The 24,222-nt window shown below is 44.1% G+C and overlaps 1 protein-coding gene across 1 annotated transcript in view; it reads left to right on the plus strand.

Annotated features, from left to right (window-relative positions):
* kcnh2b (potassium voltage-gated channel, subfamily H (eag-related), member 2b) overlaps positions 1-24,222 on the plus strand; it is a 297,434-nt gene that overhangs the window by 250,486 nt on the left and 22,726 nt on the right. Inside the window, exon 6 of the mRNA XM_014181110.3 lies at positions 22,958-23,380. Coding sequence (XP_014036585.3) covers positions 22,958-23,380 — 423 coding nt within the window. The remainder of the gene's footprint in view (positions 1-22,957; positions 23,381-24,222) is intronic.

The following is a 24,222-nucleotide window of genomic DNA, read 5'->3' on the forward strand; positions in this document are numbered from 1 at the left end:
CTAATAGCCATGACAATGCTAATAGCTCACTTGTGCATGTTTGTGTACACTTGGTGTATGACTGGAGCTGTATGAGTGAATTTATGTGGATTTGTTACGTATGTTTGTGATGTGCAGACTTGAACAAGATTAATCAAGGTAGGCCTATAATCAAGGTTCAGATTGTCTATTGTATCATATTATATCGCATTGGCATTGCAATCAAAATTGAAGTGCTGGTTGCAAATGGCCATTCATCAGATGACCCTGTGGTACCAAGCAAGGCTGATGAAGAGCCATCCACTAGTGATTTGGGAAGCATTGAATGATCACAGCTAGCTCTAGTCCAGGGTAGGCCTTAGGAAGGCTCAGCGTTAGCAAGGCACATGTAACACCATGGACCAGAGCTAGATCAAAGCATACGTGTATAACCCACAATATACATCAGTCTTAATGAGAGGATCTCTCTGGCCCTCTACACCAGAATAGTTTATTCAAGTGGCCTGATCCCATAGTTTGAATCTAATAAATGATGGTATACATCAGGGTGCACCAAATTGCGGTCCGCAGGCAGGTGATTTTATTAGGGCCCCCAAGTTTTCTGAGCAAAAAATAAACAAAATAATGTTGTTTATTGTTTTTGGACATAAAAGACTAAAAACACCAGCAAATCAGCTCCAATGGATTTTCATTTTGGAAATCTGTTCCAAAGTATTCCCTCGCATAATAGAGAGATATACTGTAAGCAAGGTTTGAAATGATTATGTTTTAGTCAAATATAATATCTGTTTGCGATTCTTGCTGCCAATTTGCAGTCTACAAATTATTAGTAATTATGTTCCGGCTCCCTAACCAACCACTCAAGAAAAAATCCGCCTGCGGCTGAATCTAAGTGATGATCCCTGGCACACATGCTTACTGTAAATGCAGTCAGCAGCAAGCCCATGTGTAAGATGAACAGTTGCTAGCACATTCAGCCATATTTAATGCATATGCAATATCTATTTTGATCTTATTCTCATTATTTTGATCATAACAAAATCATAATTTAATGCACAGCTTGGCCTCTTTGTTGATGTTACAAAACAAACTGTTAGATATTTGCTTTTGTTAACGTTGCTATAAACAGTTTTTCTCTCCTCTGTTTTTTTCGTCTGGTTTCTATCTGGAGTTTGCGGACTATCAGTATCTGAAGTTCACTGGCGGTCGGTGCCATTTAAGATGAGGGAGGATTCTTTTTTTTATGAGCATGGCCATATTACAGCATATTGGATGACTGTCATTCATATTCCATTCACCCAGCTCAGTGTAATATTGATAGGTTTAGACTACTACATGATACTAACATTTTCCCTGTAGCCATCATGAGGTTGCTACAACCTAGCCTATGAATGAAAGTGTACAATGTAGAGAATTTTGAGTAATCAAGGTGACAGACAGTGACACATTCAATACCGCCTTGCACACTCTTGCCTGCATCTAGCTGATTTGGGAGTAATCATTAGTCCAACAGTTGCAAATGTGAATTTCTATTGGACAAATTCTGGTATTTTTATTCCCATTTCGTTCCGTTTGCTTCCGTTTAAGAAACGTTTTTCAACAGAATCGGCGGAATGAATACACCCCTGATCACACTCAAACACAGTTCACTTTCATAGCAGCCACATGAAAACGTAGTGATCACTGCTCGTTGTGTATATATAATTCCTTCTCTCAACTATCTACGCACTCTCCTCCTCTCACCTTTTTCCTTATCTTGTGGACTTCAGTGCACAACACATCAGCTGTCTGTGACCAGCTGAAAAACCTTTCCATGCCAAACTTTCATATCATGACCGCTATAACAACTATGCACAGCCCACATCGTTGTCAGGTCATAGTCAACATAGCTACTAGAACTAACACTTTAGTAAACCCGCTAGCTACAATCATGCAGTACAGTGTACAGTCAGAAAGCAGTTTAGCAGTTATACCGGTGGTCCCTGTTGGCAATAAATTAATTAAACCAAAAGCTTACCTTGACCTGGAAGAGCTCCAGTGTTGGATAGCCATAGCCAGATAGCTAACATAGCATCCCTCTCTGTTTTAGCTGCATTCTCTAGCTAAGTGAAAGTGAAAGTATTAAAAAAATACAACCAAATATAGCTTGCTCTCTCTCTCTCACTTCTCCTTAATTTTAGAATAAATTAATTTGTTCAAAACTATAGTCTTTCTCTCTTTGAGTCAACTACTCACCTCATTTTATGCACTGCAGTGCTAGCTAGCTGTAGCTTATGCTTTCAGTACTAGATTAATTCTCTGATATTTTGATTGTGTGGACAACATGTCAGTTCATGCTGCAAGAGCTCTGATAGGCTGAAGGACGTCCTCCAGACGTTGTCATAATTACTGTGTGAGTCTATGGAAGGGGGTGAGAACCATGAGCCTCCTAGATTTTGAATTGAAGTCAATGTACCCAGAGGAGGACAGAAGCTATCTGTCCTCTGGCTACACCATGGTGCTAACCTACAGAGTGCTGTTGAGGCTACTGTAGACCATCATTGCAAAACAGTGTGTTAATCAATTATTTGGTTTATAGTTTTATCTAAAAAAGGATAACTTTAATGTTTCACTATTTGTATTTTTATGAAATTCATTGAGGAGGATGGTCCTCCCCTTCCTCCTCTTGAGGAGCCTCCACTGCTTAAGTTTGACTCCAGATGAAACATAGCTACTCGGAGAGCGAGGAGATTATCAACTGAAGCGGGGAGCTGACTCTAAGGCGCTCAACCCTTTACCACGTGCCGTAGATTAACGCCTCAAATTCTTCCCCCAGACCTGCTTTAGTAACTTTACTAAAACGGCCCTTTTTGTGCGTTCTCTTACTGTGGTATTTATATTTAAAGCCCTACTCCTCTGTGTTGGGTGAGTAAAGTGAGGGAGATGAGGGAGAAGATCATTTTTTTTAAAGTGATGATGGTGCTGATGAAAATGTAAAGAGACGGTTGGAGCTTGGGGAGAGAGAGAGGGAGAGAGGGAGAGGGAGGGAGAGAGAGCTGGGGATGAGAGGATGTAGAGATGGAGGGGAGATTATGTCTGGCTTCTCTGAGAGGAAATATGCTCTTTTGTTATGTTTAATGGGAATCGCCAGCGGTGAAGAAGGAAAGGTCACGGAGAAGCCAAGTGTCACATAGGAACACACAGGACAACACACACACACACATGTACACTCTCTTTCTCACTCTGACTCTCTCTCACTCTCGCTCTCTCTTTCTCAGTCTCCTGTGTGGGCTATGGCACTGAAAAGAAAGACATTCATTTCTCTCACCCCTTTCATTGTACTCCATGATAAGACATCTCAAGGCAGGGTGGTGGCTGGGTATATGTCGCTCAGACACATTGATCGGCTTCACTGCCGTATGTTGATTTTGTCCACCCCATCGTCTGAAAATGTGTCAATGTGTCATATTTTTGTCCAGCTTTAAACATCAACACAACACTGATTTGGGGTAGCGAGCAATGTCTCAGTGCTGGTTATGTCAGTGTAACCCTAAGCTTCCTGGCAGTGGCTGGCCGTTGTGAAAGCATTGTCGACGTGACGGCTTCCCCCACATGAAAAAATACAATAGTATACTATGGTATAAATACTATACTATTCACTGTAGTGTTTTTGTAGACTTTACTGTAGTATGACTGTAGTAATTACTGTAGTTTACTGTAGTATATTGTAGTATTTACAGTTAACTATAGTATAAATACTGTAGTATTTACTATAGTAATTAATGTAGTATTTTTGTGGACCAAACTATACTGTAGATTTTACTCTAGTGTTTTTGCAGACTGTAGTATAAAGCCAGAGAGGGTGTGGTATATGGTCAATATAGCATAGCTAAGGGCTGTTCTTAACCACGACACAACGCGGAGTGCCTGGATACAGCCCTTAGCCGTAGTATATTTGCCATAAACTGGTTACCAACGTAATTAGAGCAGTCAAAAGAAATGATTGGCTATCAGCCAATCAGCATTCAGGGCTCGAACCACCTAGTTTATAATGTATTGTAGTGTTTTTGCAGACATTACTGTAGTATTTACTATAGTGTTTTTGTTTTATTATCTTTGACCTAGAAGTGGTGCCTTTCTCCTACAGGAAACCTACTGGAGAAATACTAAAAGAGCCCATTTTCCATAACCTGTAGGTAGGTAGGTAGGTAGGTAGGTCGGTCGGTCGGTCGGTCGGTCGGTCGGTCAGTAGGTAGGTAGGTAGGTAGGTAGGTAGGTAGGTAGGTAGGTAGGTCGGTCGGTCGGTCAGAACAGAGAGTTGAGCTTGTCTGCTCTCTCAATATGTTCAACACTTTGTAATTAGGTTTCTCACCTGGGTGGCACAAATTATGATATGGGGGAGGGAAATGGGCAGCGTATATGCAAATACAATTCTGTGGTATTTACTATAGTTAAAAAATTGGTTTTGTGGAATGTAGGTGTTTTTGCAGACATTACTGTGGTATTTACCACAGAGTTTTTTTAACGGATAATATTGTATTTACTTGTAGTCTTCTACAGTATACTACAATATTCTATAGTTAGTACTACACATGATCGAGGGATACTACAGTGTGTAGTATAGCATTCTACAGTATACTACCGTTTACTTTAGAATTCTATGGTAAATACTGTAGTATTCTATAGTAAACTGTAGTATTTTTTTTATATGGGCCTATATTTTATATGAGCCATGAGTCGTACTTCCAATATTAAAAAGGGTATCAACCCCGAACGCTCCCGAAATAACAGCCAATCTAGAGTTGGTTGATGTAGAAAGACCTGAGGTCCCCACGCCATCACGTTTACAGTAGAAATTGAAGCCCCTGATTTTTTTATGAGTTCCATTCGTGCCGGAAGGATGTCCCACGACAGCTACTGTAACACATGGCATAGACATCAGTAAGTATTGTGTCCAATTAAATATTAAATGTGTTTATACAGGGTTGGTGTCTAATCCCTACAGTTTAGTCACTGTTCTACCACCCGGTACTCTACCCTGCACCTTAGAGACTGCTGCCCTATGTACAGAGAGTCATTGAACACTGGTCACTTTAATAATGTTTACATACTGTTTTACCCACTTTATATGAATATACTGTATTCTAGTCATGGCTCATCCTGTGTACTGTAACTATGGCTGTATACACCTTTTGTATTTGTATACTGTCCATACCGTCTTTACACTCCATTATATGTAAATATATTTATATTACGGTCTCTGACATTTCTTAATTTCTTATTGATTTCTTATTTTCTGGATTGTGTGTGCGTTGTTTTTTAAAATTGTATTACAAGGTATTACTGCACTGTTGGAGCTAAAAACACAAGCATTTCGCTGCACCTGCGATAACTCCTGCAAATCTGTGTACACAACCAATAAACGTTGAATTGATTTGAGTTTGATCAGCAGAATTAAATGGCAATGGCTTTAGCCTACTAAAATGTAAGGGTTTATTTACCAAATGCAGGATTCAAATCATTTTTTTAACTTTGCGTTTAGCCTAATAAAAGTGCCCTAAAATAGTGCCTTGGATGATATCTTTTGATGCCTTTGAGGGTGCCCATGTTAGTATTCAAAACATATGGGGGTGCCCTGATTTGGGTCTCACAAACCAACCATCAATCGGAATGAAGAACTCTATTGTTGTCTACGGCTGGAGCAGCCTTCTACTTCTGATGATCGAATCAATCAAGTCATTCAATCAATCAGTCAATCCATGGTAACAGTATAGTGATAATGAGGAATCTCTCTGCTCCCATGATGTTTCACTCCACTGCGGTGGTGCCACAGCCACAGAAAAACAAGCCAAAAAGAGTCTTGCGTCACTCTTAACTCAAGGACAGACCTTTTCTCCTCCCAGTAATAGCCCGCTATTCAACTCCTAACAGCCCTGGACCTCGGCTGGTTAACAGTATTACCTGTCAAGCCAGACTTTATATAGATCCTCCTTTAAGAACTGCTAATAGTGCTACTTTCAGGGGGACATCGTGTTCTCTTTATATTATATATATTATATTACAGCATGCATTATGGACCCTACACATATTAAATCACAAACAGGCACAGTCTATCAGACAGAGGGGAGGACCCTACGCATATTAAATCACAAACAGGTAGTCTATCAGACAGAGGGGAGGACCCTACGCAAATTAAATCACAAACAGGTAGTCTATCAGACAGAGGGGAGGACGCTACGAATATTAAATCACAAACAGGTAGTCTATCAGACAGAGGGGAGGACCCTACGCATATTAAATCACAAACAGGTAGTCTATCAGACAGAGGGGAGGACCCTACACATATTAAATCACAAACAGGTAGTCTATCAGACAGAGGGGAGGACCCTACGCATATTAAATCACAAACAGGTAGTCTATCAGACAGAGGGGAGGACCCTACACATATTAAATCACAAACAGGTAGTCTATCAGACAGAGGGGAGGACCCTACGCATATTAAATCACAAACAGGTAGTCTATCAGACAGAGGGGAGGACCCTACACATATTAAATCACGAACAGGCACAGTCTGCCATGCAGGGAAACACAGAAAGTTCTCATAAATGGCCGGTCATGTTGTACACTCTTAGAGAAAAGGGTTCCCAAAGGGTTCTTCGGCTGTCCCCATAGGATCACCTTTTTTGGTTCCAGGTAGAACCCTTTTTTGGTTCCATGTAGAACTCTCTGTGGAATGGGTTCGACATGGAACCCAAAAATATTCTACCTGATACCAAAAAGGGTTCTTCAAAGGGTTCTCCTATGGGGACAGACGAAGAACCCTTTTAGGTTCTAGATAGCACCTTTTTTTTAGAAGAGTGTAGTAGTGTTGTAAGAATGTGCTTAGATGGCAGCGAGAGCTGTGGGGTTAGACATGCTAATGATGTATACTGCCTGTCGTATACACTCTGACACCATTGTCTTTTTCTAACAGTGAGAATTTGTTAGCGTACATCTAGATTTAGATTTCCTTTGGTAGCCTTCTATACTTGGTTTGGTACACTCACATGACATGATTTTTGTGACAGGACTTGTTTGTGTGTGTTGAGTCTGGTAGTGTCCACGTGACCCAGGACTTGAGGGAAGAGGAGGCCATTCCTATAACCGTACACAGAGATGGCAGTCCATCTATCATCATGGTGACCTTTACTGTGTGACGTACAACAGTGGTAAATTGGCTGATTTATCCTTTTTTTTTGCTGACTATTGTTATTTCTCATCCACATTCTTCACTGAGAGACGGACCAGGCACAGCTAATGTCTTTTTAATGTGCACAGTTTATGTAAACCTGTGCCACACACACACTCACACTCACACAGCCTGTAGGCATGTGTGTAGAGACCTGTCACTTCCCAGTTGTATGGGTGGCCTGCACATTGTCCTCCCACCCCCCACATCTGTCCATATAATCCTATTCATTAGGATCTTAATGGAAAAACTGATTTTAGATCAGCACTCATAGTCTGAAATGCTTTGTGGATACAGGCCCAGGGCATATCTCCCATCACCCAGTGCACACGCACACGCACACACACACACACACACACACACACACACACACACACACACACACACACACACACACACACACACACACACACACACACACAGAGAGAGAGAGCGAGAGAGAGAGAGACGTACACACACACATAAATGGACGCAGCCAAAGGGTGTCCACTCACTACACTCAGAGGCTAATTTAATTAGCTATCACTTTGATTGCTAATCGAAAACAAAGCAGTGAAACTCAAAGGAGAGAGGCTGTTTGATCACTTCATTGGGGATGCAGAGGGTTTGTGCATCAGGGATTTTCTTGTTCTTGCCTTGGCCTTAAAATGCAAGTTCCCATACAGTTATCAAGGTCTGGCATCTATATTCGGCAAGAATATGATATTGACGATGCAGCGAGGAAGTGAGAAGCTGGATCGAAAGTTGAGGACGAACAGTTCTCTAATGTTGAGGATGACATCACAGTAGAAGACAGTAAGCAAAGTCTGTGGCCACTCTCCCAGGCTATTTTGTGGCTGTGGACTGGCCAGAAATCACTTCTATGTCTCCACACTCTCCTCACGCCAATTGAGACGAAAGTAAACTAATCAATAAAGGACTATAAATACAGCATTCACCAGACCAAAAGCTCTCCACGATTCTCTCGGGGCTTTGGCAAATCTCTTCTTTGTCTGTTCTGATTGTCATTGTTTTGACGCCATGTTTTAGCATCTACCTGAGGTACCTTGCCAAATGAATTAGAATGTGAGAAATGGAATTGGCCCAAAACACTACTTCAAATCAACACTTAAATAGATGGACTGGCATTTTGGGTATCCGAATCCTGCTGTGGCGCTCCTTGTAATCTTCACATTCTCTTCCTGAGAGACGGAATCAGAGGGTGGTAAAAGTGCAGAGCCGTGCCAATAGGGAAGTGATCTCAGAGGTGACATTACACTGCTTGTACCGCATCAATTCTCTGTTGCTTCTAACTTCCTGACCTTGTAGTCTCTATTGACAGCACTGAATGCCAAATCCATCCCTAGCTCCTAGTGGTGCACGGGTCAGCTGTTTGTTCACCCACACCCTCTCGTAATTGCTATTAACCGGGACGGGTATTCCGCGGACCGGCTCAGATGGTATGGAGGCAGGTGGTGGTGTGGGGGCTGGTGCCGGAACCGTTGCTGGAGACTGGAGTGACTGCACATTCCCCTCCAAATGCAGGATGGTTGCCGGCATGCTGTCCATGGCGCTGCCAAGTCTGGAGAGACAGTCCTCTTGGTGCTGGACATGGTAACAGACATGGTAACAATAACCGAAAAGGACAAAGGGGAACAGAGGGCACGTGTGTGTATATGTATATGTATATGTGTATATATATATACTAATCAGGGGGAATGGGAACCAGGTGCGCATAATGAGACAAGACAGTCCGAGGTTGGTGGTAATGAATCCAGCGCTGCACCAGCATGACACCGGCCTCGGAGACGACCACAGGGACACAGTGCGGGGTCGGTCAGGGCGCGGACGGTGAAACTCCCTGGTCAGCGAAGCGTCCAGGATGTCCACCGCAGGAACCCAGCACCGCTTCTCTGGGCTGTACCCCTCCAAGTTGATGAGGTACTGGAGACGCCCCGCCTGACGCCTCGAATCCAGGACTTCACTGACCAAGTACGCCGGACCTCCCTCAATGTCCAGAGGACATCACTGGGTCCATCCTCAGCAAGGGGACCAGGCACCACTGGCCTGAGGAGAGACACATGAAAAGTCAGGTTAATGCGGTAATTAGCAGGAAGTTGCAAATGGTACTTTACCTCATTAACCCTCCTCAGGACTTTAAACGGCACCACAAACCGCGGGCTCAGCTTCCGGCAGGGCAGGCGGAGGGGCAGGTTCTGGGTGGAGAGCCAGACCCGGTCGCCTGGAGAGAAGACAGGCGCCTAGTGGCCGACGCATCCACTCGCTGAATCCACTCGTCCATCGCAGGGGCCTTGGTCTGGCTCGGATGCCAAGGTACCAGGGCCGGCTGATACCGCAACACGCACTGGAAAGGAGTGAGGTTTGTGGAGGAGTGGCGGAGGGAATTCTACACGTACTCAGCCCAAGGTAGAATTCCGCCCACTCCCCCAGCCGGTCCTGACAGTAACACCTCAGGAACCTGCCCACTTCCTGATTGACCCTCTCCACCTGCCCATTAGCTTGAGGATGGTACCCGGAGGTGAGACTGACCGTGACCCCCAGGCATTCCATGAAGGCTTTCCACATGCGTGAGGTGAACTGAGAGACACGATCTGACACAATGTCCTCCAGGATCCCATAGTGCTGGAAGGTGTTCGTAAAAAGAGCCTCCGCGGTTTGCATGGCCGACAGGAGCCCCGGCAGAGGAAGGAGGCGACAAGCTTTGGAAAACCGGTCCACAACGACGAGAACAGTGGTGTTCCCCTGGGAGGGGGGAAGGTCAGTGACAAAGTCCACTGAAAGGTGAGACCAGGGTCGTTTTGGAACCAGCAGGGGAAGGAGCTTTCCATAAGGGAGGGGTCTGGGTGTCTGACTGGGCACAGATGGAGTAGTAAGAGATGTAAACCCGGGCGTCCCTAGCCAAGGTGGGCCACCAGTACTTCTCAGTCAGGCAGGTGATGGTACAGCTTATCCCAGGATGACCCAATGCAGGCGCAGTGTGCGCCCAGGTGAGGAGGCTGTCCCGCACACCCTTGGGCACATAGGCTCGGTTCTCCGGGCACTGTGCAGGTGCCGGTTTTGTGCGCAGGGCCTGCCGTATGTCGGTGTCCACGTCCCACACCACAAGCGCGATGATACGGGATGGAGGGATGATGGAGGTCTCCTCTCCCTCCCTCTGCATCATAGAGGCAAGACAGGGCGTCCGCCTTCACGTTCTTCGAACCTGGCCTATAAGAAAGCGTGAATTGGAACCTGGCGAAGAATAGAGTCCACCTGGCCTGTCACGGGTTTAGCCTCTTCACTGCCCTGATGTACTCCAGGTTGCGGTGGTCCGTCCACACCAGGAAAGGGTGTTTTGACCCCTCCAGCCAGTGCCTCCACGCCTTCAGAGCCTTCTTGACCGCCAAGAGTTACCGGTCCCCTACGTCGTAGTTCTGGGCGGTCCTCAGCTGCTAGGAGTAAAAGGCGCGAGGCCGCAGCTTTGGGGCACCGGTGCGCTGGGACAGCACTGCCCCGACTCCTACTTTGCAGGTATCCACCTCGACAATGAAGGGAAGTGATGGGTCAGGATGTGCCAGCACAGGAGCAGTATTGATGAGTGCCTTCAGTGTCTCAAACGCCCTCTCCACCTCCACCGTCCAACGAAGCCGCTGGACGTATTTTTACTTAAGTGCTTTACACCACTGGGTAGCACCTCTACTGCACATATGCATATGCTGAAAGAAAGAAATCATAGCCTGTATCTCCACTCCTGTTCCCGAGTCAGCCTATATTTGGTGTATCATTTTACTGCAAGAAACACTTAATTCTGCAGGAGTTCATATTAAGGCTATGTGAGTGATTATAGACCTACTGTCAGTGTCCAGATTTTTGTTCCCATTTAACCCATCTGAACAGTAGGCTACAGTTCCCTTGACGTTCCATAGGCCTATTTGAAGTCCCGTTCTTGTGACTGTCGAATTTGTGTAGCACCTCACAATCATCACACATAACACTGCTATCACGCTCTTTTACTACTTCACCAAGTCTTTCACGAACATGACTTTTCTGGCCCTCCCTTATCTTGACTTTCAACTCTCTATTTCGCAGCTTTTCTCTTATTGAATTAAACTCCGACATTGTCCCTTTTGCCTCCGTGGATCAACATAAATTTTTATTGCCTGTTCCCAAAAGCATTTGGCGATTGGCATGTAGGCTATTTGGCACGCGTACAGTAAGGCCCTAAATCTTAGGCTTACTCACTAATGCCAGATAGCCTAAAATAAGGAAAGAACAACCTCAATGTAGCCTATAGATATAAATTACACAAGATTGATACATTTATGGATTTTTGAAGGTATTGTTTTCTCTTTATTTAACCCATCTGCCCTTCATCCACACAATATTTCATGACCCTAAATATAACCCCGGGGACTACGGGTTATGAGTCAGCCTGCACATCACTACTAGCCCCTACTCCCTAGCCACTCCTAGATACCTAATACAGGCGGCTGGTGGCACATTAATTGGGGAGGACGGGCTCATAGTAATGGCTGGAACGGAATCAATGGAAGACTATCAAACATATGGTTTCCAGCCATTATTATGAGTCGTCCTCCCCTCAGCAGCCTCCTGTGGTACCTAGGGAGTAGGAGCTTAGAGTCCGTTTGGAAATCAGCATTCATGTAGAGGCTACAGTAAGCTAACCAATGAACCCTTGTTAGTTTCTCTCCTCAATACAGAGTAAGATCTTCCCTGTATCATGACAGAATTCAATGAGTGCCACCATGAAACCATATTCATCAGCTACACTACAATTCAAAGGGTTCTCAGAAGTTACAGTACAGAAATGGATTCCACCTTGCTCTGCCTGCTGGTCCTGCTAGCCCTTTCCATGGCCAGACGGCCAGCCACCGAGAGCAGAGAAAAGAGCCAGAGCCATGAAAGTAGTGAACGCCATGCGGGAGCTGAGAAGATGACGGCAGAGCTGTTTGAACAGGGGAACATTGTTCTGGGTGAGAAGGCCCTTCCTGCTATGTTTCATTTTTCAATATGTTTGGCTTTTAGATCGAGGGGATGTGGCGTTATGAGCCCCTAAGCCTTGTGATGTTACACACACACAGACACAGACACACACACATACTGTACACGTTCACACATGCAAAAAAACATACACACACATGTACAAAGCATGCATACACAACGGCCCCCTGCTTTAGAACCCCTAGCCAGCACTCACACCATGAGGTAAGAGAAAAAAAACATATGAAAACTATATTTCATATTGACCCCTGACAGCATAAAGTAGCTGGGTTTGCCAAGATGTCCAACACTGGGCTTATTTTGTTTCATCACGAGGAAGAGGACTTTTTCTTTTAGCTCTAAGAAGTTGTCGATGCCTTCATTTTTGGACTGTCTTTTTTTATAGACATGTCTCTGCTCTGTTCCTTTTTACCCTTTTCTTGGACATCACCTTAATTCAAGTTGACGTGTTCCATCAATATTTTGACCTTGAATTCCTTTCAGCAATTTTGTAATAGCATTAGTTGTACCGTACCTCAAGGCTTGATCCGGTCATCGATTTTATGTCTCAATATCAGAGCTATTAGGAGGAAACTGTGTTTCATAACTTAGGGTTGCTTTAATCCAAGGATGTCTGAAAGAGACACTTGAGTACTTTGAACTTTTCACATGGTTTGTTGTAGACAGTATCTGAAATCCTTTCTTGACTGTCTTTTATCATAGCTACTGACAACTGCAGATACATTGCAACAAAGTTACATTTCAAAGTGTTGTTGTCAGTGGCGTAGTGCTATTTTTATAGGTGGGGGGAGTTATTTTTTGTTGTTGTAAATGAGGTCATCATTTCCTCAATCGAATTTAATACCGATAGATGTATCCTATTGAATATCATTATATAGAATATGCATAAAATGCATCCTCCAATTGCAACGTCTGCCTATGCCGACACATATTGTCTCAGGAACATTTTCTATTTTTAATACCGTCAATCACCAAGTTAGGCATACCTCATTGAAAAATAGGCCGTCGTCACTGTCAATTGTGAATGACAATTCTTCATGTTTTACTGGTGAAACTGCATCTGCATACCAGTCATTTGATCTCAATCAGTTTAATGAGAATAGAATATGCATGTATATCTTCTTGAATGACTGTTTGGTGAGTGAATTACAGCAGATGCTGTTAAACTATTAGCCTTTTCTTGTATTTTGTTTCAATCAAAGCGTATATCCTGACTCGTGGCTCTGCTTAGTTGTTGCGCAGCTAACCATTCTAAACTCTCATTAGAAATCTGGTGTTTCTGGTGTAACAACATCACAGGTCTATTATGCTATGGGATTCTATTCAGTTCTATTATGTAAAATACTAATTCATCGTTATGTGATCTTGCAAGACATTCATTCAGCTTTAATCTAACTTTACTAAACGTGCCTCATTGTGATCATATTCTATTTGTAATAATAATAATAATAAGTGATGAATAGGAATTCTAGACGTAGGCAACATCTTGATGGGTGTTCTTTTAAACGATTGGAGCACCATTTTTGTTTCTGAACGTATACCGCCAGGATCACACAATGATGCTAAAGAAGTGGAACCAACTGGTGATGCTGAAGGACACATTGAAAGATAGCTCTACCATTCGGCTAGTTCAGGAACAAACAACAATCATTTGCAGTATAGCCTAATAAGCCTATGACTGTGGTATATAGCTATTTGTAGGCCTAATGTAAATACAAATAGGCTACATGTAGCTTAATATCATTGCACTGATTGCGAGGAGAGCTTTATTGTGGGTAAGTATTTCATTGTATTGTGTAGCTTGCACACTGTATCATAAATAAACGTTGATTTGGTTAGCTTGAACACATGGTTAAAATATACCCTACTACAGAAAAGAATTCAACAGAGAGGTGAAGTATCAATTCATAGAATTTATTGACATAGATTGAACATGCTATATAATCAATTGACCAAGTAGTGAACATAAATCATTACTATGTAAAATTGAAGGAACTGTGTTTTAAAACAGCCATAGAATCAAAAACAAATCCAATTTTATTTGTCTCGTGAGCCCAAATACAACATTAAATTCTTACAAGCCCTTAACCAACAATGCAGTTTTAAGAAAAATAAGAGTTAAGAAAATATTTACTAAATAAACAAAAATAAAAGAGTAACAATAAAATAACAATAACAAGGCAATATACAGGGGGTAACGGTAACGAGTTAATGTGTGGGGGTACAGGTTAGTAGAGGTAATTGAGGTACAGTAGGTATGTACATGTAGGTAGTGGTAAAGTAACTATGCATAGATAATAAACAGCGAGTAGCAGCAGCGTGGAAAAAAAAAGGGGGGGGGGGGTGTCAATGCAAATAGTCCGGGTAGCCATTTCAATAGCTGTTCAGCAGTCTTAAGGCTTGGGGGTAGAAGCTGTTAAGAAAACTTTTGGACCTAGACTTGGCGCTTCGATACCGCTTCCCTTGCGGTAGCAGAGAGAACAGTCTATGACTAGGGTGGCTGGAGTCTTAGGCAATTTTTTAGGCCTTCCTCTGACACCGCCTGGTATAGAGGTCCTGGATGGCAGGAAGCTTGGCCTCAGTGATGTACTAGGACGTACGCACTACCCTCTACAGCACCTTGCGGTCGGAGTCCGAGCAGTTGCCATACCAGACGGTGATGCAACCAGTCAGGATGCTCTCGATGTGTGCAGCTGTAGAGCTTTTGTTGTGGTGTATTCATGCATCTCAATAAACTATAACCTAAATGCATTATTACATCCAACTTGGCCCAAATCACATACCCTGACATATCAAGCTAGAACGGGCCCTGCATCTCAACCAATAGCCAATATAAGCTAAATATCCCAAGCAGGGCTATAGCAACTTCCAGAGAGGGTCAGGCTCCTTGGGCTTTGTGGTGGCCACTGGTTAGGGTGTCCTCGGAAGAACAGTGTCGCTGTAACCATGTGGTCACATATCGTTCTAGGTTCCACTGCGCAAAAGTAGAGAGGGGGTCCGTTGAGTTTTATGAACATCAAGGCAAACACATGGTGAATTCTTTTTATTTTTTTCAATGTTCTGATTGGCCAAAGTGGTAAGCCTCCGATGGGTCTCTGCAGGGCACACACATAGCCTACAGTTCTTCATCATTCTCACCACCGCCAGAGAGAAGACAGGGAAGTAACCACCATCTATCTACCTCTAAGCTGCTATATTTATTTGGTTTGTCATTCTACCGTTTTTCATGGAATATTTGTGGTAATTTAAATATTATTTATTTATTTATCAGAATACATTTTCCGGAAATAGTTTTACCAGCTCTGTGTATTCTCAAATTGAAAAAGGTAAGGGAGTGGCTCTCCCCTGCGCCCCTGCAGCGCTACAACCCTGGTTGTTGTCCTCCAATGTAGCTTTTGTGATATCTGTGAAATGTAGACATGTTTTATGAGAAAGCTGTTTGGTTTCACACACATCACTAAAAATAACCCAATAAGTCCTTTGGGAGGAGAGGCTCACTGGAGAAGGGTGCGGCACTGAACTGTATGTGTGCGTGCCGTTATGTGTGCGTCTGACAGACACGTCATAGTGATTATGTTTTTCGAACAGGCTAAATATAGACAGTAATGTACAATTCATTACTCATCACTTCAGTTGTAGGTGTAACTGTTGATGAAAACTGTTGATAAAAACACTGTTTGGCCTCCTCCAGCTACCTCACCTGCTTCTAGTCCTCCCTGCATACAGATACAATGTGTTTGCACCGTGCATGATACACACTACACACAAACACTACTCACCGCTTTGCGACTCACTTTAACTCTCACTGTTTAAATCTTACTCTGGGAGCTAAAAGCTCTCCACCCCTTCTCCTCACCCCCTATACCTCATGCCTGCTCTCCACCCCTGTACCTCACCCCCTATACCCCACCCTTGCTCTCCACCCCTGCTCTCTACACCTGCTCTCCATGCCTGCTCTCTACACCTGCTCTCCATGCCTGCTCTCCACCCCTGCTCTCTACACCTGCTCTCCATACCTGCTCTCCACCCCTGCTCTCTACACCTGCTCTCCATGCCTGCTCTCCACCCCTGCTCTCTACACCTGCTCTCCATGCCTGCTCTCCACCCCTGCTCTCTACACCTGCTCTCCATGCCTGCTCTCCACCCCTGCTCTCTACACCTGCTCTCCATGCCTGCTCTCCCCCCCTGCTCTCTACACCTTCTCTCCATGCCTGCTATCCACCCCTGTACATCACCCCATATACCTCACTCCAGCTCTCCACCCATCTCACTCATACTCACTCTTACTCACCCCTACTCCTCACCCCTATTCAGCCTCACCCCAGTTTCTCACCCTTGTTCAACCTCATGCCTCACTGAGTCATTGACTTACCAAGGCTAAGAGCGGATGATTTCATTGCTTCCGTCTGACCTCTCTTCATGACCCTGCAGTATATGCTGGGTTTGTGTTTTTGTTGCTGTTTTATATATAGAACAAATGCTCTCACTAATCAGCCTACAGCTAAAAGTCTTCCCAATTTTTCAATTTAACTTGAAGGCTCACTGAAGCAGCCATGCTTACTTTAGCCCCAAACCTTTAATATGCTTATGAAGATCACCAGGAAGATGTGCGTTAGAGTTACCACGGCCAAACTAATGTAGATGAACCGTTGATTCTAAAAGGTACTGTATCTTATCACTCTGTTGTCGGGGCTACCTGGTTTTGAACTCCTTTACCTTATGTGGTAGCCTGGTCCCAGATCCGTTTGTGCTTTTGTCTACTCAATTGTCAAAACATGCTAAACATGACATGTCAATTCCATAAGGAGTTGGCAAGAGAGCAGAAGCAGACTGGCACCCAGGCTAGTCATGTGGTAGACTGGCACCCAGGCTAGTCATGTGATAGACTGGCACCCAGGCTAGTCATGTGGTAAACTGGCACCCAGGCTAGTCATGTGGTAGACTGGCACCCAGGCTAGTCATGTGGTAAACTGGCACCCAGGCTAGTCATGTGGTAAACTGGCACCCAGGCTAGTCATGTGGTAGACTGGCACCCAGGCTAGTCATGTGGTAAACTGGCACCCAGGCTGGTCATGTGGTAGACTGGCACCCAGGCTAGTCATGTGGTAGACTGGCACCCAGGCTAGTCATGTGGTAAACTGGCACCCAGGCTAGTCATGTGGTAGACTGGCACCCAGGCTAGTCATGTGGTAAACTGGCACCCAGGCTAGTCATGTGGTAGACTGGCACCCAGGCTAGTCATGTGGTAGACTGGCACCCAGGCTAGTCATGTGGTAGACTGGCACCCAGGCTAGTCATGTGGTAGACTGGCACCCAGGCTAGTCATGTGGTAGACTGGCACCCAGGCTAGTCATGTGGTAGACTGGCACCCAGGCTAGTCATGTGGTAGACTGGCACCCAGGCTAGTCATGTGGTAGACTGGCACCCAGGCTAGTCATGTGGTTGTCCTATTGAGTAAGTCTTCCAATGTCTGCCTCCACCCCCAGAAATGATGGATATTTGCTACAAGCAAAGTTGCATAAAGTTGCTTTGGCATGCATGTTTCACTGCACCCATGACATAAACAATACCATCTGCCTTTGTATTAGTCAGTGGGAGGCATGATAGAAACCCCTAGTGCAGTTCAAGCTCAGAAACATTTGACCTGACATGACCCAGCTCCATAGAGAAGGGCCAACACACTGTGAATTATAGGCCTCACAATATACAAACAAACAAACACACACACACACACACACACACACACACACACACACCTCTGCATGATGCACTACCTGCAGTCTAGCACGGCACCTGCCTTCCTAACACAATCACTGAACACTGTTTGGCTGAGCACCTGCCGTACGTGCCCATGCACCCCCAAAGGCGACCTGCCAGTGAATCAGGCCCTCCCCCTGAACACCCCAGCCCGCCTGTCTGTCTGTCTGACACGCTCAGCTGGAAATATCGCCCCTGTCTCAGTGAGAGGAGCATTCTGGGTACAGGTGCCACACTGAATCAACCTGAGGGCAAGACAACATGGTGTGATATAGACGGCAGATCCAAAGTGTTGTTATTGTGGAATGAGACCACACTGTATTTTTACAGGCTTTTGCAGGTGATTTATCTACGAAGGTAATCATGTGTTATGTCTTTCTCAGATACTTCAAAGCCCTCAACACAATTCATATCAGTCTTCCCTGTGGCTCAGTTGGTAGAGCATGGTGTGTGCAACTCCAGGGTAGAGGGTTCGATTCCCACGGGGGGGAAAAAATGTATGAAATGTATGTATTCACTACTGTAAGTCGCTCTGGATAAGAGTGTCTGCTAAATGACTGAAATGTAAATGATATCTTCCTGGGTATTAACTGGTACATGGTGGAGATTTTTCAATAAATCCCAAAGAAACAACGGCAGTTAAATAAAGGACTGTAACTAACCAATGTGTCCTTAATATTTTTTATGATGGTCCATACATAATCAAAGTGCTGATACTGTACCACCACATTAGCAAGAGGGTTCCCCATCTCTAGTTCTGATGTTATGGTGATAGGGCCATGCTCTGCTGGGTACTTCAACGACAATGACAACAACAAGAATGGGAACGTCTTGCCTAAGAGCCATCAGCTGTGCTGGAGTAATAAGAACACAGATTCCCCTGAGTATTTGGGGTGTGGAGGGAGAGAAAAAAGGAAAGAGGAAGGGTGGGGAAAAGAGAGAGGCACCGCAGCCGTCGGGCAGCTGCACCCGTGGCCTCAGCTGGAGCTCACACAACCCATCCAGCTCTCTCTGTTGTTCTCCTCAGGCCTCTGACCAAATCTAATATTAATTTCTGCCTTTTTATTAGCCTGTTGCTAAGCCCTGGAGAGCTCAGTCACTTACAGCGTCCAGAATGTTCTCCCATACCCTCACACACTGCCTGTGTCAGTGGTGACTCGTGACACAGAGCTGGTTGTGGCATTCACAGAAGCTACTCACAGTCCCGCCTCACAACCCTAAGAACTTAGTCATAGGAGGGTATGTTTGGCAGCATGAGTGAAGGATGCTTTATTGCGATATAGGAAGCCGATTCTAGATTTAATTTTGGATTGGAGATGCTTAATGTGAGTCTGGAAGGAGAGTTTACAGTCTAACCAGACACCCAGGTATTTGTAGTTGTCCACGTATTCTAAGTCAGAGCCGTCCAGAGTAGTGATGCTGGACGGGCGAGCAGGTGCAGGCAGTGATCGATTGAATAGCATGCATTTAGTTTGACTTGCGTTTAAGAGCAGTTGGAGGCCATGGAAGGAGAGTTGTATGGCATTGAAGCTCGTCTGGAGGTTAGTTAACACAGTGTCCAAAGAGGGGCCAGATGTATACAGATATATGTATATATATGTATATATATCTGATCAGGCCCTACACCCAAACAAGGGCACTGCGTTCATCCACCACTGGCCTGCTGGCCCCCCTACCTCTGAGGAAGCACAGTTCCCGCTCAGCCCAGTCAAAACTGTTCGCTGCTCTGGCACCCCAATGGTGGAACAAGCTCCCTCACGACGCCAGGACAGCGGAGTCAATCACCACCTTCCGGAGACACCTGAAACCCCACCTCTTTAAGGAATACCTAGGATAGGATAAAGTAATCCTTCTAAACCCCCCCCCCCCCCCCCTAAAAGATTTAGATGCACTATTGTAAAGTGGTTGTTCCACTGGATATCATAAGGTGAATGCACCATTTTGTAAGTCGCTCTGGATAAGAGCGTCTGCTAAATGACTTAAATGTAATGTAAATGTAATGTATACCGAATGGTGTCGTCTGCGTTGAGGTGGATCAGAGAATCACCAGCAGCAAGAGCAACATCATTGATGTATACAAAGAAGACAGTCGGCCCGAGAATTGAACCCTGTGGCACACCCATAGAGACTGCCAGAGGTCCGGACAACAGGCTCTCCGATTTGACACACTGAACTCTATCAGAGAAGTAGTTGGTAAACCAGGCGAGGCAATCAATTGAGAAACCAAGGCTGTCGAGTCTGCCAATAGGAATGGGTTGATTGACAGAGTCGAAAGCCTTGGCCAGGTCGATGAATACGGCTGCACAGTAATGTCTCTTATTGATGGCGGTTATGATGTCGTTTAGGACCTTGAACGTGGCTGAGGTGCACCCATGACCAGCTCTGAAACCAGATTGCATAGTGGAGAAGGTACGGTGGGATTCGAAATGGTCGGTAATCTGTTTGTTAACTTGGCTTTCGAAGACCTTAGAAAAACAGGGTAGGATAGATATAGGTCTGTAGCAGTTTGGTTCTAGAGTGTCACCCCCTTTGAAGAGGGGGATGACCGCGGCAGCTTTCCAATCTTTGGAATCTCAGACGATAAAAAAGAGAGGTTGAACAGGTTAGTAATAGGGGTTGCAACAATTTTGGCAGATAACGTTAGAAAGAGAGGGTCCAGATTGTCTAGCCCGGCTGATTTGTATGGGTCGTTTCTGGAAAGTCGTATATTTCGGGATTAACCACAAATATTCTCTGCATTCATTTTCTACTTCTTTTTATCCCCTTTCACTGAAGCAAGTTAATCAAGTGCGTGTCGAAATTGTGCAATTCTTCATATTTGCATTAATCCGCGTGCTAATATTACAACCTGATTTGTGTAGCCGGTTTAAAATGTGATTTGTGTAGCCGGTTTAAAATGTGATATGTATAGCCAGTTTAAAATGTGATTTGTATAGCCAGTTTAAAATGTGATTTGTATAGGCAGTTTAAAATGTGATTTGTGTAGCTGGTTTAAAATGTGATATGTATAGCCAGTTTAAAATGTGATTTGTATAGCCAGTTTAAAATGTGATTTGTATAGCCAGTTTAAAATGTGATTTGTGTAGCCGGTTTAAAATGTGATTTGTATAGCCAGTTTAAAATGTGATTGTGTAGCCGGTTTAAAATGTGATTTGTGTAGCCGGTTTAAAATGTGATTTGTACAGCCAGTTTAAAATGTGATTTGTGTAGCCGGTTTAAAATGTGATTTGTATAGCCGGTTTAAAATGTGATTTGTATAGCCGGTTTAAAATGTGATTTGTATAGCCGGTTTAAAATGTGATTTGTATAGCCGGTTTAAAATGTGATTTGTATAGCCGGTTTAAAATGTGATTTGTGTAGCCGGTTTAAAATGCGATTTGTATAGCCGGTTTAAAATGGGATTTGTGTAGGAGGTTTAAAATGTGATTGTGTAGCCGGTTTAGAATGTGATTTGTGTAGCCAGTTCAAAATGTGATTTGTGTAGCCGGTTTAAAATGTGATTTGTGTAGCCGGTTTAAAATGCGATTTGTATAGCCGGTTTAAAATGTGATTTGTGTAGGAGGTTTAAAATGTGATTGTGTAGCCGGTTTAGAATGTGATTTGTGTAGCCAGTTCAAAATGTGATTTGTGTAGCCGGTTTAAAAATGTGATTTGTATAGCCGGTTTAAAATGTGATTTGTATAGCCGGTTTAAAAATCTGATTTGTAAAGCCGGTTTAAAATCTGATTTGTAAGCCGGTTTAAAATGTGATTTGTATAGCCGGTTTAAAATCTGATTTGTGTGTGCGTGTGTGAGTGCCTCTGGGCGAGTGACATGAGACACTGTCAAAGCAGCTTGTGTGTTTTCAGCTAGCTACAAGTGTATTCTGTTGCAATATGCTTGTACAGATGGTTAGAGAACGTCTGTCAATCTGTCCTCTCCTGGGGATGTGTGTGTTCAAGGCAGGGAGGCTGTTCTACTTAACCTGGGAAATGGGAGGTCAGACCCACCAGTGCACACAAGAAGTAGTGAAGCTCTTGGCTACAGTTGGCTCCTTTAAAAATGGTTTACCTTTGGATTTCGGAATCGGTTAGCGTTGGGTAAAGCTTCATTTTACTGCCCTTTTTTCAGCTGAATGCACTATACCTATATAGTAGCTAAGATGTTATGTGACATAGTATGTAACAAGTGTAACAGAAATGGTATTATTCTATTCACAGCATCATGCCCTTGTTATGATATAGCCTAGCAGTGTTATTGAGACAGTGTCTGTCTGTTAGATGTTGGGTCGTGAGTGGGAGATGTACTGAGTTATGTCTGTGTCCCATTATTACTAATCAGTTCAACACACCATCCTGGCTGCGTGATTCACTACTGTTTAATTCTGGGAGACCAGAGGAAATAACTCTCTCTTTGTGATTAGTTTCATTTTTCATTGCTGCTGACTGGAGTTGGAATACATTACTGAAACAAATCCAATCCACTGGAAATGCATGCTCTGACTATGAATTTGACTGTTAATGTGCATGTGTGTGAGTGTTCATGTGCGTGCATGTGGGTTTGAGCGTTTGTTTGTTCCGTTCTGCTTCAGGGATTACTTTAGGAGAGTCCTTCCTATCACAACAGCTTCCTTCAGCCTCACTGGACACTGAACATTGCTCTAATTGTGAAACGTTGTTGTTTCCCCTCCAAAAGAATAAAGCACATGCGGTCCAAGGAACTCCTGTCTATTCCATGCTACCTTATACAGGGTCACAGATGCGTTATGAGGCGATATTGTGAGGTTTTGGGGAAACATTCATATTGTCCTTCCCTGCCCACTTCTTTCTCTCTTTCTTTCTTTCTTTCTTTCTTTCTTTCTTTCTTTCTTTCTTTCTTTCTTTCTTTCTTTCTTTCTTTCTTTCTTTCTTTCTTTCTTTCTTTCTTTCTTTCTTTCTTTCTTTCTTTCTTTCTTTCTTTCTTTCTTTCTTTCTATCATATTGACCCAACTTCTTGATCAGAAAGTCTTACCCCTCCCCCTCTCTCTCCCACCAGGTGCTGTCGCTGGGTGCTGACGTCCTGCCAGAATACAAGCTCCAGGCCCCTCGCATCCACAAGTGGACCGTCCTCCACTACAGCCCCTTCAAGGCGGTGTGGGACTGGCTCATCCTGCTGCTGGTCATCTACACGGCTATCTTGACCCCCTACTCCGCCGCCTTCCTCCTCAACGACCACGAGGAGGCGGCTATGGTGAACTGTGGCTACTCGTGCTCGCCGCTCAACGTGGTTGACCTAATCGTGGACATCATGTTCATCGTGGACATCGTCATTAACTTCAGGACGACATACGTCAATACTAACGACGAGGTGGTCAGCGCCCCGCTGAGGATAGCGGTCCATTACTTCAAGGGCTGGTTCCTTATCGACATGGTGGCAGCCATTCCCTTCGACCTGCTCATCTACCGCAGTGGAGAGGAGGTGAGGAAGTGGGAGGAGGGGAAGGGCATTGTGGGTAAAGGAGTTTTGTGAGGACTACTGTGTGTTGGAATGCATCTTGGGTTATGAAGATTGTCAGATGTTATGATGGCCTACTTAAGGCCTACATTGTACTGTTGACTCGATGCCTAAAGAACTGTGGTTGAGACTTGAATTGAAAGGTTTGATTCCGTATTAAAGGGTGGTTAGATCCTGTATAGAGCTCTATAGAAAATCAACAAGGACCAATGAAAACTATTTGCATTGAGCTTTTGGGACCTCCAAAGTCAAATCTCCCTTTGAGAACTCCATCATTTATGGACCTCCAATTAATTAAAAGTAAGGGATATCCACTCGAAGTCTGTGGAGCAGAAAAACAACTGTGAAAGGTTGTACTTTCAACCTTCTTGCCAATGTTTAATTAATTGAACCTGAAGTGGCCAGTGAGCCAAGGAAGTGGACATTTTCCCCAGAAGAGGACTAAAATGTCTTGCAAAGTGAGGAACTAGGCTTTCTGCCAAGTAGGGAAGTAATCAAGGCCTTATTTATTTTGTGTATTGACGCGGTGGGGGCTCCTTAAGACAAGTGTAATTGGTGGGAACTGAACTGAACCCACTAACAGCACAGTATATAATAGAGTGGATTTAACTGCTGCTGAGGGATTGGGATTGGTTACAAGTTTGGGGCAGAGGGTGATTTGCACATTCTGTACATTTCAGTAAGGTTGTTTATCCTAAATGGACAATAAAGCTTTAAAACTTTGAGCTGACTTCCTAAATCAGGGGTGGCCAACTTTATCTGCAGAAGGCCCAGACTTTTGACTTTTGTTCCAGTCAAGCAGTCAC

This window comes from Salmo salar, chromosome 29 (assembly GCF_965601325.2).
Source record: "Salmo salar chromosome 29, fSalSal1, whole genome shotgun sequence".
NCBI classification, from domain to species: domain Eukaryota; kingdom Metazoa; phylum Chordata; class Actinopteri; order Salmoniformes; family Salmonidae; genus Salmo; species Salmo salar.